Source organism: Rhinopithecus roxellana, chromosome 2, assembly GCF_007565055.1.
Source record: "Rhinopithecus roxellana isolate Shanxi Qingling chromosome 2, ASM756505v1, whole genome shotgun sequence".
In the NCBI taxonomy this organism is placed as follows: Eukaryota; Metazoa; Chordata; class Mammalia; order Primates; family Cercopithecidae; genus Rhinopithecus; species Rhinopithecus roxellana.
In genome coordinates this window covers 80509178-80528412 of record NC_044550.1, presented here as the reverse complement: position 1 = coordinate 80528412, position 19235 = coordinate 80509178, and the positions used below count along the sequence as shown (strand labels likewise).

At 37.5% G+C, this 19235-nt stretch overlaps 2 protein-coding genes across 3 annotated transcripts in view; both read right to left on the bottom strand.

Moving 5' to 3' along the window:
* Positions 1-231: 231 nt before the first annotated feature.
* LOC104657022 (putative inactive beta-glucuronidase protein GUSBP11) lies at positions 232-5365 on the bottom strand. The gene is made up of 2 exons (XM_030914034.1): positions 5240-5365; positions 232-2232 (listed from the first exon to the last, which is right to left on the bottom strand). The coding sequence occupies exons 1-2, from the start codon at positions 5363-5365 to the stop codon at positions 1807-1809; spliced, it is 552 nt and encodes a 183-aa protein (XP_030769894.1). The 3' UTR covers positions 232-1806.
* Positions 5366-8025: 2660 nt separating this feature from the next.
* Positions 8026-19235, bottom strand: part of SMARCA5 (SWI/SNF related, matrix associated, actin dependent regulator of chromatin, subfamily a, member 5) — a 41335-nt gene continuing 30125 nt past the window's right edge. For both annotated transcript variants that reach the window (XM_010356729.2, XM_010356730.2), the window contains exons 15-24: positions 19052-19200; positions 18736-18855; positions 17869-17979; positions 17145-17258; positions 16681-16803; positions 15808-15940; positions 14902-15020; positions 14228-14440; positions 12290-12397; positions 8026-9278 (exon numbers count right to left, since the gene is read on the bottom strand). In XM_010356729.2, the coding sequence (XP_010355031.1) occupies positions 9213-9278; positions 12290-12397; positions 14228-14440; positions 14902-15020; positions 15808-15940; positions 16681-16803; positions 17145-17258; positions 17869-17979; positions 18736-18855; positions 19052-19200 (1256 nt within the window). In that variant the 3' untranslated portion in view covers positions 8026-9212. The remainder of the gene's footprint in view (positions 9279-12289; positions 12398-14227; positions 14441-14901; positions 15021-15807; positions 15941-16680; positions 16804-17144; positions 17259-17868; positions 17980-18735; positions 18856-19051; positions 19201-19235) is intronic.

Here is a 19235-nt window from a genome sequence, read left to right as displayed (position 1 = left end):
GATCTTCACACAGATATTTGATGGTTAACTCTCTTACATTATTCGGTTTTTCATCCAAATGTCACTTCCCTGGAAACAATTTTGCTGACCACCCTAAGGCAACAACCCAATATCAGTATCTGCTTACTCTGTGTTGTTTGTCTTCACAGCAGTAATGACTTTCTGGATTTTTATATGTGTTTGTTTATGCATATGTGTTAGCATATAAACTCCATGAAGGCTGAAGTTTTGTCAGTTCTCTTTATTGTTGTATCTATGGTACCTAGAATGGTGTCTGACACAGAAAGGTTCTATATAAATGTATGTTAAATGAAGGATTTGACCAAGGAGTATCATCAAAATTCCTGTTGCCTGAGGTCAGCCAGTAGCTGACTTCTCTGTTGCCCCTTGCTTTCAAGCAGCTGGTTGAGTAATTGCAGTATACACATTGGGTGGCCAAGTGCCGTTCTGAGAACTAATTTTCTAATTCTAAAGAAACTATAAAATTGATCTGAAGACACTACTAGAGCCAACAGTAATTCAGGAATTCATCCCACCATCTGAGCACTAATTTCTTGACTTTCCTCTGAAGATGGGTGCTAGACCTTTGGCAAACAATGGCAGCAAATGACAGCAAGAGTTAAGACCTATCTTGCCTTAGCACTGCTGTATTCCTATGGTCAAAAGTGTTTCATAGTATAATCACATCCTCTTGTTTAAGTGGCATATACTTAGGATTGTTATTTTTCTTTAGCATACACATAAACAGGGGCCAAAATTGAACTCAACTGCTGTATATTGGCTACATCAAAGAATGTAGTAAGAATCTGGACTTTGTGGGGGGAGGCGGGGGGTTTGAATGGACAAATCTATGTTACAATTTTCCTCTGATATTTTACAAATAAACTTTTCCATCGATGAGTCTACACACACTGGTTCTACATTTTTTTACCATCAAATTCTGTTTTAAACACTACCATGCCATTGAAGAAAACTGTTCTCTCCAAAGTCATTCTTCACTCACCTGTATCAGTCATTAAAACCAATGCCTCTTTCCAAATTTTCCACAACAACTTTCAAAATCTGTGACATTCTGGGTCTCCTCCCATAACTGACTGCCACTTTACAGGCAGTACTATGTAGAAGAAAATGCATGGACAATAAAATCATTCTGGATCAAGCAAATCTGTTCCAGTTTTGAATTCTCACTCAGCCACCTATTCGCTACACAACTTCAAACTAGTGGGTTCACAAGCCTCTAAGCTTTACTTTCCTAACCTATATAATGGAAGTCATCATATCCACCAAATGTTGTGGTTATAAAAACTAAATAATAATATTGTCTTTGGCATATGGTAGACATTAAATGAATGTAAGTTTTCATCTTTCTTTTGTATCCTCTATCACTTCCTTGACTATTTTGTCTTCTTTCAACAAAGTCTCTCCTGTTATTTTCATTTATTCCATTAACTATCACTTTTTGAAGGGTTCATGTAAATATTCAGCTCCATACTTCTCACTGAAAATGTCTTAATTACTTACAAAATTTGTAAGTCACTGATATGTTCTCACATCACCCTAAAGTAATGCCCCACGGGGTGGGGCAGGAAGGTGGGCGCATGCGGCGGAGGCAGGATGGTACCCACGTGGAGGTGTCGGCCATGTCGAGAATGGTCCCTGGTGGCAGGGTGGAGGGGGTGAGCATGTTGTTGATGGTGATAGTGATGCGGAGGTGGGAGGGCAGGGGCCCCACCTGGAACAAGCTGCTGATGTCGGTGTCGAAGGAGAGGTAGACCCCTCATGCTCTAGCGCGTCTACCCCATTTACCTACACAATGGCATAGGAGTGGGCACTGCCAATCCTCAGCACCACTCTTGTGTGCAGGTCCTGGGTCCATTGCTCCGGCAGGGTCACTTCCCGTTCGTACCACATCTGGCCTACAAAATGCCGCAGCCACCAGTCCTGGCCAATGTCGTTGAAGCTGAGGGAACCGGCATGTCCAGGATGGGGTCCGACTCTCCCAGCAGAGGCGGATACCACTGCTCCTAGAAGCCACGACACTGGTTGTCTAAGAAGGCGCAGAAGCTCCTCCAGAGGCCGTCCAGCTTCTTGCGCTCCTGCAACGGCCTCTCTCGGGGGCACAGCATCCCGCCCTGCAGCGCCAGCACGTAGCCACACAACAGCGGCCAGAGCGCCTACCAGGCGTCCCCCGCCCCCCAGACCATGCTTTCCGCTCCTCCGCTGGGCCGCCGTCTGCGGGGCTAAGAGCAGCGCAGGAGGAGCCCTGCAGACTGGTCGCGCGCGACGTGATGCACCGGTCGCGCCGAGGAAAAGTATTTTTTAAAAACCAAGAGATGGCCGGGCGCGGTGGCTCAAGCCTGTAATCCCAGCACTTTGGGAGGCGGAGACGGGCGGATCACGAGGTCAGGAGATCGAGACCATCCTGGCTGACACGGTAAAACCTCGTCTCTACTAAAAAAATACAAAAACTAGCCGGGCGAGGTGGCGGGCGCCTGTAGTCCCAGCTACTCGGGAGGCTGAGGCAGGAGAATGGCGTAAATCCGGGAGGCGGAGCTTGCAGTGAGCTGAGATCCGGCCACTGCACTCCAGCCCGGGCGACAGCGCGAGACTCCGCCTCAAAAAAAAAAAAAAAAAAAAAAAAAAAAAACAAGAGATTTGAACTGAGGAACAATTACAAATACCCAAAGGGATGATTTGTCCCCCTGTGTTTAAAAGTCTTGGTGCTAGACAATCAAGGATGTTTCCAACATGTACCTAGAAGACTCTGACCTTCTAGCACCACTGTTCAGGTGTTAAACCCGGCCCCGTCCTAAGTGACTGCCTGCGCCTCTCTGTATTCTAGTCTTTCACTCCCAGCTGCAGCTGGTAGCTGGCAGCGTTTGAGCTGCAGTGGGAGCTGCAGCTCACCTTTGTTCATAACACCGCCATCCGTCTGCAGCCGCCAATCAGAGCTTCAAGGTGAGCCTGGGGAGACCTCTACAGGTGCCTGTGGTTTCACTGTAACTACTTAAACTATTCATTCTCTTATCAAGCACCCAGTCCCAGTACTGTCCAGGTACAATAAGGAGCCCAATGATAATTTTTTAAAGATTAATTCCTGCTATGAAGAAACTAAACTCAGCGTGCTCTTGAAGGAGCTCCCTCTAACTTACGACTATTATGGGTGAGAAGAAAGCACTGTGGCATCTGCAGCACTTAGATTGGTAGGAGTATTCTGCAAGACCTGTGCCATTAATTTTCTCAAGTTTGCTCCCAGGGAAAGAGGTGGCTGGGGAAGAGGAGGAGCACAAAAAATAGGGGGCTGGGGGAAAGCCAGTAACCAGAGAAAAGACCTTTCTACAACTGGAAAGCATACTAAGAAAGCAAACCTATCCATCTGCTGGGATTAAAGGGAATATAAAATGAAAAAAAAAAAAAAGTTATTCCTTGCAAAGCTAGAATGACCAGATGGCCCCTTGCCACCTCGTAGAAAGGAATCTGAAAGTCAGCTAATCACCAGCCTGTTTGTGAGGAAGAGCCGTTAAGAACTCCGCCTTTGCACAGTAAATCTGTATCATCTATGTTCTTTTTCCCTCCACTCAGGATCCCTACACCCAGCCAGCATCTGCATCTTTTTCCCTCCACTCAGGATCCCTACACCCAGCCAGCATGCGCATCAAGGAAAGCAGGCTGGTGGTAAACTTCAGGGCAGAGATCCGCTTCTGAAGGCAACTAGTACTGTCTCACCCAGCTAAGCCTTGCTTCTAGACAACAGCACTGCCTCACTCAAGAAATTATCACTCTGCATCAGGCCAGACGCAGTGGCTCACACCTGTAATCTCAACATTTGGGAGGTTGAGGCGGGCAGATCATTTGAGGCCAGGAGTTCGAGACCAGCCTGGGCAACATAGTGAAACCTTGTCTCTACTAAAAATACAATAATTAGCCCGGTGTGGTGGTGCGTGCCTGTAGTCCCAGCTATCCAGAAGGCTGAGCCAGAATTGCTTGAACCTGGATGGCGGAGGTTGCAGAGGTTGCGGTGAGCCTAGATCGCACCATTGCACTCCAACCTGGGTGACAAGAGTAAGATTCTGTCTCAAAAGTCACTGGTCTGCATGAGACACAGGAGCTTTCCCAAAAATTCAAACAGCCATGGAGAAATACCTATGGTCTACAGAAGCAGTGCTTAGTCCATGCTAGAATTCTCTAGAGTTTTGAAACATGGGAAGAACTAGAACTTCCAGTGTGTCTGATGAGTAACCATGGTGTTTATTGCAACTGAGCTCTAGAAAGAGGCTGCTGTTGTCTATGATCTATCCTTTCCCCAACCACCCAGGCATCTCTTTGTCCACTCCAGTGATGTCTGCAGACCACTCTAATGTCACCTCTCGAGGGGTGAACCAACCTTCCACTGGCCAGCATAATAGCCCTGGGGTTTCATCTCAGATTTCACAGTGAATTCTGCTTGCAGGCCAGGATTTAGTTAGGGATGAAAAAGTGTTTCCATTAAGTATTGTATTTGAATCCTGGGTTCTTCAATGATCGAGGAAGGCTAATAAAGAAAAATTTACAAATAATCACATGAACTAAATTAGGACTTCAAAAGTTTAATGAACTGAAATAATCTCTACTTATCTCTATTTCTTTTCCCAATTGATTCACCATCTATATACATCAAAACTCCTTTGGGTTGTATCCAACATCAAAAACAAGAATTTCTATAGTAAGCAAACTATATGCATAATTATTAATATTTTTGTCAATGTAGTGTTTACATTGTTTGTATTACAGTTTCCAACATTAACTAAATTCTGATAAACTTCCTTCTTGTACTGGAGATACATGATATGCAACATTAAATATTGGTGTCCTAGAGATAAGAGCCACACACCTTTATGCTGTAGAATTAGAGGCAAGCACCTAGATCCTCAATCTTCTCATAGCCTCATTACCCACCCCCTAAAAATCTGTCGTTAGAGCTAGGAAATCTCTCAGGACACAAGGGAACCTCAGTGATAACAAAGAATGAAGACCCATGCTGCCAGTCTTGAGTATCTCAGGTGAGGTGCCAGTCCACTTCTGAAACAATGCTTTGCCTCCTATGCCTATAGAGAAACTATTCCACTTCTTTATTTTTTTCATTTAGAATCACATCATTTCGGTCTTTGTTCTTCAATTTTCATTCTTGTAGCATAGCCTTTTCTGGTAACTACTGTGAAGTTAATCCTGCAAAAGCCTATTTAATCATTCTAATAAAAACCTTAACAGATCCAAAACGATTCTGGGATGTACACAGGGAAGTTAATTCGGCAGCACTGCTCCACACCAAGAATATATTTTGCCCATTATCTGTCATCTGTGGGATGCCATCACCTTTGATCTTCATGTCAGATTCCAACAAGTAAGGATATATTTTGGTAACAGCTGTGTACCTCAAAGTTTCTACTCTGTTAATACTTGTCTTCTAGCATTCCATTCATTAGGATTTATGAGTTCATCAATCCTTGTGTCATTAATCTACTTTGTTTAAATTACCCTCCTTAGTACCTGTTTTTTTTAGCAATGTTCTACTCCAAAACAACTGGCTTGAAATATAGTAGCACATTCTTTCAAAAAGATTTGTTTTTAGATTAAAAGGGATAGGCCTGGCGCGGTGGCTCAAGCCTGTAATCCCAGCACTTTGGGAGGCCAAGACGGGCGGATCACGAGGTCAGGAGATCGAGACCATCCTGGCTAACACGGTGAAACCCCGTCTCCACTAAAAAATACAAAAAACCAACTAGCTGGGCGAGGTGGCGGGCGCCTGTAGTCCCAGCTACACGGGAGGCTGAGGCAGGAGAATGGCGTAAACCTGTGAGGCGGAGCTTGCAATGAGCTGAGATCCGGCCACTGCACTCCAGCCTGGGCGACAGAGCAAGACTCCTTCTCAAAAAAAAAAAAAAAAAAGGGATAGAACAAGATGAAATTTCTTCTTCACTCAAATTTTTCTGAAAAACTACAGGGGTGTTTTATAATGCTTTTTAAAATTGAAATTTTTAAGAAAGGCACTAAGCCAAAGATCATTTATGTAATTAAATCCAGATCAGTTTAAACAATCAGCATATATTAAATACTCAAAGGGCAGATTGAGCAATCATCTGAAATGCTTGGATCCAGCAGTTTTTAGCATTTTCCAGACTTTAGAATACTTGCATTATACTTATCAGTTCAGCATCCCTAATCCAAAAATCAGAAATGCCCCAATAAGCATTTCCTTTGAGCATTCAAATTTTGGAGCATTTCTGATTTTCGATTTTTTGATTAGGGATGCTCAACCTGTACTCTATGCTTAGGATTTGCTTCTCTCAACTTTATGAAAAAATTAAAATGTAGGCCAGGTGTGGTGTAGGCTCACACCTGTGATCCCAGCATTTTGGAATGTAGGCTCACACCTGTAATCCCAGCACTTTGGGAGGTAGAGGCAAGAGGACTGCCTTAGGTCGGCATTTGAGACGTGACTGGGCAACATAGCAAGGCCCTATCTCTACAAAAACTAAGAAAACTTAGCTGGGCATGGTGGTGCACATCTGTAGTCCTAGCTACTTGGGAAGCTGAGGTGGGAGGATCACTTGGGCCCTGAAGTTTGAGGTTGCAGTGAGCTGTGATCGCACCACTGCACTCCAGCCTGGGTGACAGAGCAAGACCCCGTCTCTTAAAAGGTAGTAATAATAATTATACTTTATAATAGCTGCCAGCACTTTGTCAGATGTACAATTAAGCAATCTTTCATGCTTTGTTAAATAAAAAAAGAAGACATTTATTCAGTATCATGACCAGACTATTAAAGCATTTAGCAATCAACAGCATGGGTACAAAACAAAAAATGCTGCATTGAAACCCTGTGTTGGAATGCTTTACACTTTCCACAGAACAGAGACTAACCTATTACATAATTAGTAACAAATACAGTCATCAAGTTCTGTGATCGTGGTAGCTTTGGTGGCAGCCATGGTGGTGGTGGTGGATATGGTGGCAGTGGGGATTGCTATAATACATACGGTAATGATGGAAGCAATTGTGGAGGTGGTGGAAGTTACAAAGATTTTGGCAATGGCAACAATCAGTCTTCAAATTTTGGACCCATGAAGGGAGGAAACTTTGGAGGCAGAAGCTCTGGCCCCTATGGTGGTAGAGGCCAATACCTTGCCAAACCGTGACACCAAGGTGGCTATGGCAGTTCCAGTAGCAGTAGTAGCTGTGGCACTGACAGAAGATTTTAATCACTGCCAGGAAACAAAGCTTAGCAGGAGAGGAAAGCCAGAGGTGACAGGGAAGCGACAGGTTAAAACAGATTTGTGAGCTGAGATCTGGCCACTGCACTCCAACCTGGGCCACTAAGCGAGACTCCGTCTCAAAAACAAAAAACAAAAAACAAAACAAAACAAAACAAAACAGATTTGTGAACTCGGTCAAACACAGTGGCAGGGCCTAGCTGGTTCACGCTTTTTTCAAGTGAGTTTCCCTTCACACAGTTTCCATTTGAGTCCCTAAGCATTCAGGGCTAGCACTACACTTGATTCATTTTGCATTTCCCGTGTATCTCCCTCCCAGTTTCTCTTCTTCTTGAAAACATCACTTTTGTGACCTCCATTTAAGTTTTCTTCAGCCTTACATTTTTTCAGTTTCTTCCAAACTGAGGTCATAACTCGTACAAATTCTTCCTTTCATGAAAAAGGTAACCATTCCTCACACATTATTAGACCTTTAACTGTTAAGAATCTAACACAGTATTTAAAAAGTTAATTTTGAGGGAGCACTAATTCAAATTACAATTTAACACTACGTTTTGCTTGATATTAACAGCAGCAATTCCACATTTCAAGAAATTAAGCAGTATTAGTAATACTGCAGGTATCAAATTTTTTTAAAAATCTTCAATTACATGTGGGCAGATGAAAACAACTACTAATAGAAATTTAAGGGAAAGATATCCAATTAAGGGAAATGTGTCCTAAAGGAAAAAGTGAATAAAAATTGAGAAAAAAATTAAAGAAATGGAAAGACCACTTTACAGATTATAAAAGTTATATTTATTCACGATGCTACATTTATTGCATTCCCTTAGAAAAATGGAGAACTGTTTATGTACCCAATCTGCACATATAAAATTTTATACAAATTATGTGTAGCACATAAAGGCCTCTGGTACAGCTAAAATCCTGACACTATAATTTGGGTATTCCTGCTTTAGGGTCTCCAGTTTATCAAGTCTATCCATAGAAAACAGAAACTGGAATTACAGTCAGTCTTGCTAACACTTAGAAATTACTTTAAAATACAATAAAATTTTCATTTACCCTAAAACTCAAAATGGGAGGGGATACATTTTGTTACCAATTTCAATGTAACAGTATGACAAATTCTCACCTCATTTTGGCTGGCTCTTTCAAAATTTTTTTTTAAAAAATCACCTTAGTTCTGACATTATCTAAGTTGTGGCTGCTTCAGAAGGTCATATGACAAAATATTTACCAAATAATTAAAAATAATAATAATAATATTCCTTTTACAAAATGGTACAGTAATACCTTAAGGAATCGGAAAATACTAAATGTCTTTGGCTATACAACTAAAAGGCCATTCTTTCAAAAGAATAGGGCGTATTCATTTCAGAATCAACTAAAAAAACAAAGCGTAACAGAAATATGCATAGAATTTAAGTATACTTTGTCTTGCCTTCTTTTCCCATTCTACCCACATAAGCAAGGAGAATGCAATTTATATAATCTTTCCAGATGAGACTCAATAGCACTACAAAGAAAATACCCAAATTTCTGCAAAGGCAAAGTGAATTAAAATAATTATACAACTAAATGAAGACTGAAAGGGACAAATGTTATTTGCAATTTTCTTTTTAACTTGTTTTTAAACCTTACAAGTGTAGAAATTATAGCTAATAAACAAAAAGTCACAATCTTCACAAATGGAACTACAATAGAAAAATAAATCAAATGAAACACTTAGTAATAAATGAAGCCTATTTTATTACTTCAAGTGTTAATGATAAAAAAATTTCAGCACAGCTGTTGCATTTAAAAAAGTGAAACTACATACTATGTTTCTAGCTCAGTAAACAGATGAACCTGATGTCTTTAAATGACATAACAATTGAGCATTGTACAGTACATCTTATGAAGACCCGTAAATTAAAGAACTACTGGTTTAAAGTTAGTGATTATGAAACAAAAACATATTCATAGTTTCAGCTTCTTTTTTCTTCCTCGACCGTCAGGTGCTCCATCCATTTTACGTTTCTGTGTCTACAAACAGACAAAAGGATTACTTTTCACAAGACTCATATAAATATGAAATATAAAAAATATATAGACACATTATAACACTTTAGTAATAACTACTACTACAAAGTAATAGGTATATGAGATTTTTCTCCCAGGCTATATAAATCTTTCAAAGCAAACTATACAGCCTCCAAATAATCTTACCTACTTATTTTACTTACAGAATAAAAAAGTTTAATGTTAATAATGACATTATAAAAATAATGCACAATTAACAGTAGTAAATCAGCATCAAATAAATGCATGCTTCCCAAAAGAGTAATAAGAAACAACCGAGTTTTTAAAAGGCAGTTACATAAATATGAAATATTATCCAGAGATATTCATTTACTCATGACTTTATAAAGCAACCATTTTTTATTAAATTAACTATTATTAAATAACACTTTTTCCCTTAAAGTATTCGCCTTCACGTTACTAAAACATCACTGAAACAATCAATCAAAGCTTAGAGACTAACAGTAAAAGTCATAATACCACTGCTTTTCCAATGTTTCCTATTCTAAAATTATAACTTGTATTCCCAATGAGATGTGTACACACTTGGCATTTACGAGACATACGTTCCCAGATTTTCATGAAGCCCCATATTAAGGACTACCATATCATCAAGATGTGATTTTTCCCACACAACCCAGTCAAGCTAAATTTGTACTTTTTAAGTATTTCAAGGAAGTCCTAGCTACAGCAATCAGACGAGAGAAAGAAATAAAGGACATCTAAATTGGAAACAAAGAAGTCAAATTGCCCTATTTGTAAACGACATAATCTTATATTTGGAAAAACCTAAACACTCCATCAAGAAACTATTAGAACTCAAACAAATTCAGTGACACTGCAGGATACAAAATCAACATACAACAAACAGTAGCATTTCTATGCCAACAGTGAAAAATGTGAAAAATAAAAAGTAGTAACTACACGTGAAATAAAATACCCAGGAATTAATCAAAGAAGCGAAAGATCTCTATGATAAACTACAAAACACTGATGTAACAAATTGAAGACACAAAAAAATAGATATTCCATGTTCATGGATTAGAAAATTCAGTATTGTTAAAATGTCCACACCACCCAAAGCAATCCACAGATTCAATGCAATCCTTATCAAAATACCAATGGCATTCTTCACTGAAATAGAAAAGAAAACCACTAAAATTTATATGGAACCACAAAACACTCAGAAATAGCCAAACCCACCCTAAGCAAAAGGAATAAAACTGGAAGAATCACATTACCTGACTTAACTTGTAGTACAGAGCTATAGTAACCAAAACAGCATGGTGCTGGTATAGAAACAGATACATAGATCAGTGCAACAGTGGAAAAGAACAGAGAATCCAGAGATAAGTCCATATATCTACAGAGAACTCATTTTTGACAAAGGTACCAAGAACATACACTGGAGAAAGGACAGTCTCTTCAATAAATGGTAATGGGAAAATTGGATACCCACAAACAGAAGAATGAAACTTGACCCCATCCCTAATCATATACGAAAATAAAAACAAAATGTATTAAAGAGTTAACTCCAAGGCCTCAAACTATGAAACTACAAGAAAACATTGGGAAAACTCTCCAGAACACTGGACTGGGCAAAGATTTCTTGAATAATACCCCACAGGCAACCAAAGCAAAAATGGACAAATGGAATCACATTAAGTTAAAAAGCTTCTGCACAGCAAAGGAAACAACAAAGTGAAGAGACATTCCACAGAATGGGAGAAAATATCTGCAAACTACCCATTTGTCAGAGGATTAATAACCAGAATATTTAAGAGCTCAAACAACTCTACTGAAAAAAATCCTAACAGTCCAATTTAAAAATAGGCAAAAGATCTGAACATATGTTTAACAAAGGAAGACATACAAATAGCAAACAAGCATATTAAAAGCTATTCAATATCACTGATCATCAGAGAAATGCAAATCAAAACTACAATAAGGTAACATCTCAGCCCAGTTAAAATGGCTTTTATCCAAAAGTCAGGCAATAACAAACGCTGACAAGAATGTGAAGAAAAGGGAACCCTCATACACTGTTGGTGGGAACGCAAATCACTATGAAAACAATTTGGAGGTTCCTCAAAAAACTACAAATATAGTTACCCTACAATACACTAATCCCACTCCTAGGTATACACCCCCAAAAAAATCAGTGTATCAAAGAGATATCTGCACTCCCATGTTTACTGCAGCACTATTCACAGTAGCCATGATTTGGAAACAACCTACGTGTCCATCAACAGAAAAATGGATAAAGAAAACATGGTATGTATACACAACAGAATACTATTCAACCATAAGCAATGAGACCCTATAATTTGCAACAACATGGATGGAACTGGAGTTTATTATGTTAAGTGAAATAAGCAAGGCACAGAAAGACAAACTTGGCATATTCTCACTTATCTGTGGGAGCTAAAAATTATAATATTTAAACTCATGGAGATAGAGAGTAGAAGGATGGATACCAGAGGCTGAGAAAGGTCGTGGGGGTGGGGGAAAGTGGGGCTGGCTAATGGATATAAATAAATACAAAGAGTGACTTAAGACCTAGTATTTGATAGCACAACAGGGTGACTACAGCAAAAAATAATTTAATTATACATTTTAAAATAACTAAGAGTTAAATTGTAACAGAGATGCTGGAGGTGATAAATACCCCATTTACCACGATGTCCTTATTACTTATTGCATACCTGTATCAAAATATCTCACATAACCTATAAATACATATACCTACTCATAACAACTAAAAATAAAAAATTTATACCACTACCTAAATTTGAAAGTGGAAGAATCTCAAATTATGACTTTGGGTTCCCCTTTAAGGGAAAAAAAAAAAAAGTAAAGGCAATGGATGGGGTGCACAACAGGGACTAACACATCAATGACAGCCAAGCAGTGTTAAATACTTAGAAAGGAGAAATTTACATTATCCACATATTTACATATTCATGAATACTTACTGAAGGCTTTGGTCCTCGTTTCTTTTTCTCTGCCTTCTCCTTTTCTTCTAGTTCCATGTTTTCTCTTTCAATCAAAGTAATTAAGGTATTACATCTCCTCTGGAGCTCCTAAATTATAAACAAACACAGTACATGTACTTTCCATCTACAAGTTTCATGATTTCAATTTTAAAACAAAGTATGTTTTAATAGGATAATATAAAACCACTAATACATCCCTAATTAAAAAAAAAAGATTTTCATACACAATTCATGCTATGAAGATTAAAAGCAAGATATTTGTCAATAATGTTTTTACACCTTTAAAGCCAAACTACTGTGTATTCTTCAAAAATTCTTCCTTCACTTAGGAATTAAAGCAATAAAAATGAACAGCTCATAACATATGCAATACTGCTACTTAGTGTTTATGTCTGATAAGTACTGTGCTACTTATATCCAAAACTTAAATAGATTAATAGCGTACGTATGTGAGGGTCAAAAACAAGAACTTAATATTAATAGCGTACGTATGTGAGGGTCAAAAACAAGAACTTTAACAGGTGTGTATAATCTTTCCCTTCAAAGTATCACTAGAATTATGGTGGTCAATGAATCACATGGCACGTTTCCCAATTTTGGAAAACCAGCCATGGAAGTCTACGATAGGTTCTACCTCATCTCTCTCTGGCAAACTGGACATACAGTCTCCAGAAAAGATTTAAAGTATAATGTAGAAGTAGCAGATAACCCTGAAAGAAAGAGAAGTCCATTTGCATGGCTGCTGGTTAGCAGCTCCCCTTCTTATAGGGCAAAATTATTTTTTTCTTATACTAAGTGATACTACTACACACACAACTACAGTAAAATAATTTTAAAATACTACTCTATAGAATACACCACACAAGGCTTAGAAATAGTATATAGAGATAGAAAAATCATTTTTTGTGCATCTTAACATGGAACATGTTAAGAAGTAACAGAGTTTTAAGTTATAGTACTGTACTAGGTAAATTAACATGGCACTGTCTTATTACAATCACTATAAAATTATTCTTTATTAACTCTATAAATTGTTCCCACTTAAGAAGAAACAAGCTTTCAGCAACTGGATCTTTTCTCTAATTATATATTTACACAGTGTTTTATCTTCAAAGTAGCTTCATGTATTTAAGTTTATTTCTCAAACCTGGGTATCACAAAATAGTGATGTCTAGTGAAATAAAAATTTCAGTGGTCAAACATGAAAATACTGCTTACTATCCACTGTCTTACAAAGTGACATTTTACTTTAACTATAAACAAACACAAAGATGTTTAAACTTTGCTTATCCCAGAATATCCCAAACTTAAGACTACAGAACTTATTAGCATTATCCTCATCTGGCAGAAAACAAGTTGAAGCTCGAAGTTCAATGGCGGTGAAATAAGGAAGAAAAGGAGCAATCCATCAAAGCTAAACTTTTCTGTATTCAAATTTTAGGTTATTAGAAATGGGGCTATTTGGTCAGAAATGGTTAGCCAGACATTGGGAATAAAAACAAAACCTAGCATTTAATCAGTACAAAAATAGTGTTTACTACAATAAGCCATCTTAAAATAATCCATATTCAGCATTCTAGTATGCAGATGCCTGAATGCAAGGACCATTTTTCTTTATAGAAATATGTTCATTTGAAAAACCAAAAAGTCCTAACACTCAGAAGTTGAAACTGATACTTCCTCCCACTTAGAACTTGAAAAGCTAGTCTTATCATATAGTGATGTTTAAAGATGTAAGATATTAAAGGATGGGATCAATAAACTTGTAAGTTATCCCTGCTATTAGGTTTTATGATACTAACAATATTGCAACAAAAGTCTACTTCATACATTTTTTTAAGGTCACCTTAAAGAATACCAAAGATGACACTTACTCTGAACTTGGCTACTGTACACAAAAAAGCCCTGAGCACTCACCATTGCAGTTCTGGACTTAAGAAACCAGTCAAATCTGAACTGAGGAGAGTTGCGAATACACTGTCGCAATTCATCATAAACATTTTCTTTGTCAAATCCAAGTTTGTGAAGCATACAAATCAGAAAACGATCTTCTTCTTCAGTATAGTTTTTTCCTTTGTTAGTACCATATGATATTCTCAGCTGATGAAAAGGTGCTTTGTACCGTCCAATCTATGAAAGTCAGATTTTGTATTATATAAAATACAAACGCTATATAATCTGTATTTCAAACGCAGCTTTAGTATAATTAGCTGAAATGTTGTATTTCAAATCAGAATTTTCTATCCAGAACACCTCAATTGCTTTATATAACCTCTGTCCTGAAAGACCTTTATAGTCTTTATTATCATTATAAAGAGAAATACAGACTAAGACTTTCTGATTCTACTTAGTAAAAAGCTAATCTTAGTGCCTCTGACTCAGATCTATCAGTCTAGCATACAGGTAAATTCTGTTGACAACACCATATTTGAATGCTACTCGAAGAAATTTTAAATTGTGAACCCTAACTTCTTTTCCTTTTATAAAAAGTCACTCTCTAAGTGACTGTATCACTGACTACAACACATTATATAAAAATAACTCTCAGCTAGGAGTTATTAACTACCCTAACTTATTAGCAAGCAAATTACCTTTGTGTCAAGTGCTTTCTTGATGCTTATTCTTCTTTGAATTCTCGCCTCTCCCCTTTCAATCTGGGCCATAATCTTCTCTATGTCCTGGAGCTCATTGCACCTTTCCCAGAACACAGCTGTAAAAATTGGACAAAGTAAACAAATCATGTATATTTTTATTTCTTTAGTGTAAACAAAAATAGGATCAACTAGATTATTTATCTTCTAATTCTTAAATTTCTGCTATTCTAAGCAGACTCACCACAGCATACCCTCATATATTAACCTGATAATACAACTGACTTCAGGAAACACAACACATAATACTTGAAGTTATGGAGAGAAATTAAGATAAAAACGCAAGGGCAATTATCCAGTGACTTATTCTGATTTTCTCTGCTGTGGCTAGAGTTAGCTAGGGTTAAAAAATTTTTAGGCCGGGCGCGGTGGCTCAAGCCTGTAATCCCAGCACTTTGGGAGGCCGAGACGGGCGGATCACGAGGTCAGGAGATCGAGACCATCCTGGCTAACACAGTGAAACCCCGTCTCTACTAAAAATATAAAAAAAAAAACTAGCCGGGCGAGGTGGCGGGCGCCTGTAGTCCCAGCTACTCGGGAGGCTGAGGCAGGAGAATGGCGTAAACCCGGGAGGCGGAGCTTGCAGTGAGCTGAGATCCGGCCACTGCACTCCAGTCCGGGCGACAGAGCGAGACTCCGCCTCAAAAAAAAAAAAAAAAAATTTTTAAAAAGGAAACCATTACTCTATTTTTGGGAAGGGGACATTTTTTAATTTGTAAAAAATAATGAAGAAGGTACTAACTACGTTGTGACAAAATTAGTTAATCACAACATAATTCAGAGTAAGAAAACAAGAACCTTCCAACAGCTCTTACTAAACTCCAACAGCCTGGTTAAAAGAATTACCTGAATATTCAATGACTTCTTCTGGAGTTTTGCCTTCTACTTCTCTTGCTATATTTTCAATATCATCACGACCCCACTTCTCATTAGCCTTGATAAACTGATTAAAATCTCTCTTATTCCAATTGGTAAATCCCTTCACAGGAACAGAAACAAAATATTTAATCACAGCACATTAAACTGGAAAACATGCTATTAAAACTTTAGCAATTCTTCTAAATATTACAATAACAAATTTTCAATTGCTGCTAGTTTATTTATTAAGTTCTTTTAGAGTGGTAACTTTTCGTGTACGTAAATGTACACTTTTGACAACACATTATACATTGCTCAAATACCCAAGCAATTAAATATGAGTGGGAGAGAGTAAGGAACACTGTACGAAAAAGTAACAGTTTCACTGAGCTTTGAAGGATTATTAGCAGTTGGCCAGAAAGAGTGAAAAACATAAAGGGCAAAAATATGAGCAAGTAGAAAAATGGAAGGAAAATAAAGCTTTAAAGGTAAGTCAAAGGCCAGATTCTGAAAGACCTTGATGAACACCAAAGGATGTTTAAAAAACACCAAGCCAAGATTTATAATTGAAAATGGTGACTGGGTAGCAAAGTGGAAAATTCATAGGAAAGATAAGAACATTCAAAGTAAGGTGATAAAAAGGATACCCACTCTACCGAGGCCAGAGTAATAAAATCTGTAGTCTTCTCAACTACCTCAACTAGTGACAATCAAATGGAGCATTTATTCACATGCCCATAATTGTCTCCAATTATTCCATCTTTAAAAGCACAAACTTACTTATTTGTATGCCCCAACATAACCTAAAACAGTCCTTTACAACAAACTGTTACTAAAATTTGTACTGATTAAAGGCTATACCTGTGTTAGAAGCTTCTCTTTTTCCTCTAGCTCTTCATCATTAAGGGATTCAGCTTCATCAATTTTGAGCTGTTCTTCTTTTTGTGCCTGTGCTGCATTAGGCAGCTCAGGATTTCGAGGTACCTAAAAGGTATTTTCCTATGCCATTAAATCAGTAAATTTTAAAGAGCATGTGATAAACCAACTCACTGACATTTCACAAGTTTCGATTCAACCAGGAAAGAAAATACACTGATACACTGCATTTATGACATTAAAAACAAACTAGATTGGTCATGAAGTCTTATTTTTTCTTTTTAAAGAACAACAGACCCAAGTTTACATATTTCACATATACAACTAGGCTAGGCTAAAGCAATTATTTTTCCTACTAGGTCCAAATTAAATAAATATTTATAACTAATGTTTATACCTTCCATAATTTCTGGATAGGAATGAACAGAAAGGTGGATAATTTTAATTACCTTGTACCCAATAGTTTTTCTGTAAAACAGAATTTCTTTTTCCAGTAATTCAAATAAACGTGGAGGAAAGAACTGGAAATCCTGAACATTGGGTTGTTTTGGAGGTCGAGGAGCCTAAAGAAAAATAAAAATAAGCGTTATCCATAAAAAAGAAATTTTGTTTTAAATGTATTCTTAGTCTTCAGAAACCATGACAGCCAATTCTGCAAGCAACTGAATAATATCTTTCAATAAAAATGAATTGATATCTTAATTTTAAATGCACAGATTCAAAATTATTTTTTTAAAAATGTTAACTAAAAACAGAAAGGAGTACCCTCCAAAGAAATACAAAATGTAGGCCGGAGGTGGTAGCTCACGCCTGTAATCCCAACACTTTGGGAGGCCAAGGCAGGCAGATCACGAGGTCAAGAGATCAAGACCATCCTGGCCAACACAGTGAAACCCCATAGCTACTAAAATTACAAAAATCAGCCAGGGGTGGTGGTGGGCGCCTGTAGTCCCAGCTACTCGAGAGGCTGAGGCAGGAGAATTGCTTGAACCCGGGAGGTGGAGGTTGCAGTGAGTTGAGATTGCACCACTGTACTCCTGGTAACAGAGCAAGACTCTGTCTCAAAAAAAAAAAAAAAGACAAAATGTAATTATCAATTTTTGTGCAAGAATATAAGAAAAAATTACATTTTCAAAAATTTTAGATATTTTTATGCTATGTCAGTCAACTCACCTTGGGGGCTTTAGGTTCACTAACACGAAGAGCTTCCCTGAAATATGCATCCACGGCATAGTTGGCTTTTCTTTCTCGTTTAGGTGGTTCAATCCATTCTGTGAATGCAATCTAGAACATGGGAAACAACTCAGATCACAGACTTTTATTCCATAGTAACAAATCATCATCAAGAAGGATGTTTGTAAATGGAAAGATATTCACAAAATCCTAGGCTATAAGCTCTATGAGGGTGGGGAATATGATACTTTGCTCAATATTATGTATATAATTAACACATGAGACAGTGTCCAGTCAACAGTGTAAGCATTCAGTATTTCTTGCTTAAAGAACAACTGTTAAATGAGGGAGAAACGCTACTGAATGTTTTGTATAAATCTAAACTAGGAGAAAAGTGTAGACACAAATTAGCCTAGAAAAAATTCTGAAGATACAGACCTAAATGTTAACAAGAAAAACATTGGGTAGAATTATTTTTTTTCTTGTACTCTATGGGTATTTTTCAATTTATCTCTATATTACCAAGTATTACTTATGAAGTTAAGGAAATTTTCCCTTTATTACCAGCCACTTCTGCTGTTTAAAATAAAATGAATCAGGTTACCATCCCACATTACTATTCATCTCATACAAGAATATATTTCACTGTAAACACAAACTTCATTACAAAAATTTTAAAAATAGTTCAGAGCTTCCCAACTGAAAAACCGGCATTAAATTTTACATAATGATGAAAATATTCAGATGTGAATAAGCAAAAATGACTGCTGTTTTAAGCAAAATTACAAGACATTACAGTAACACTTAAAATTCCAGGTTTCCAGTAAAATAAAGCTTTCATGTAACCCAAACCTATTTCTAAATTACCTTTTGTTTTTCTCTATAGTCTTCTCCTTCGAAGTTATAAACACTCGACTCTGTATCCATTGTAAAGTTTCTAAGTGAGCTTTCGCCCATCTTGGAGAGCTTTTCATTCATCTCTGCAGTCTAGAGAACAAAATAATCAACTTCTTAGATTCACAACAAAGAAAGCATGAAACCTGCAGTCAAAATAAATTAACTTCAGGTACATAAAAGCTTTTTTGTTAGGGAAATAAAATTATTTATCATCAATGTAACAAATATTTCCTGTTTCTGGTCTAAAACATTCTATATTAAAAGCATTATTTAATCTACATCTCACCTTCTTTGCACCTCTTTCTAAAATACCATCAATATCTTCATCAGTGATCTCACTTTCCTTTGAAGCAAACACATGTGTTGCCCCATGTCTAATCATTTGAAGCATTTCATCTTTCCCAATTTTGTTCAGATTCTGATCCACCAGCCTCCCTGAAAAAAGATTGTGTTGTATAATGTCAACTGAA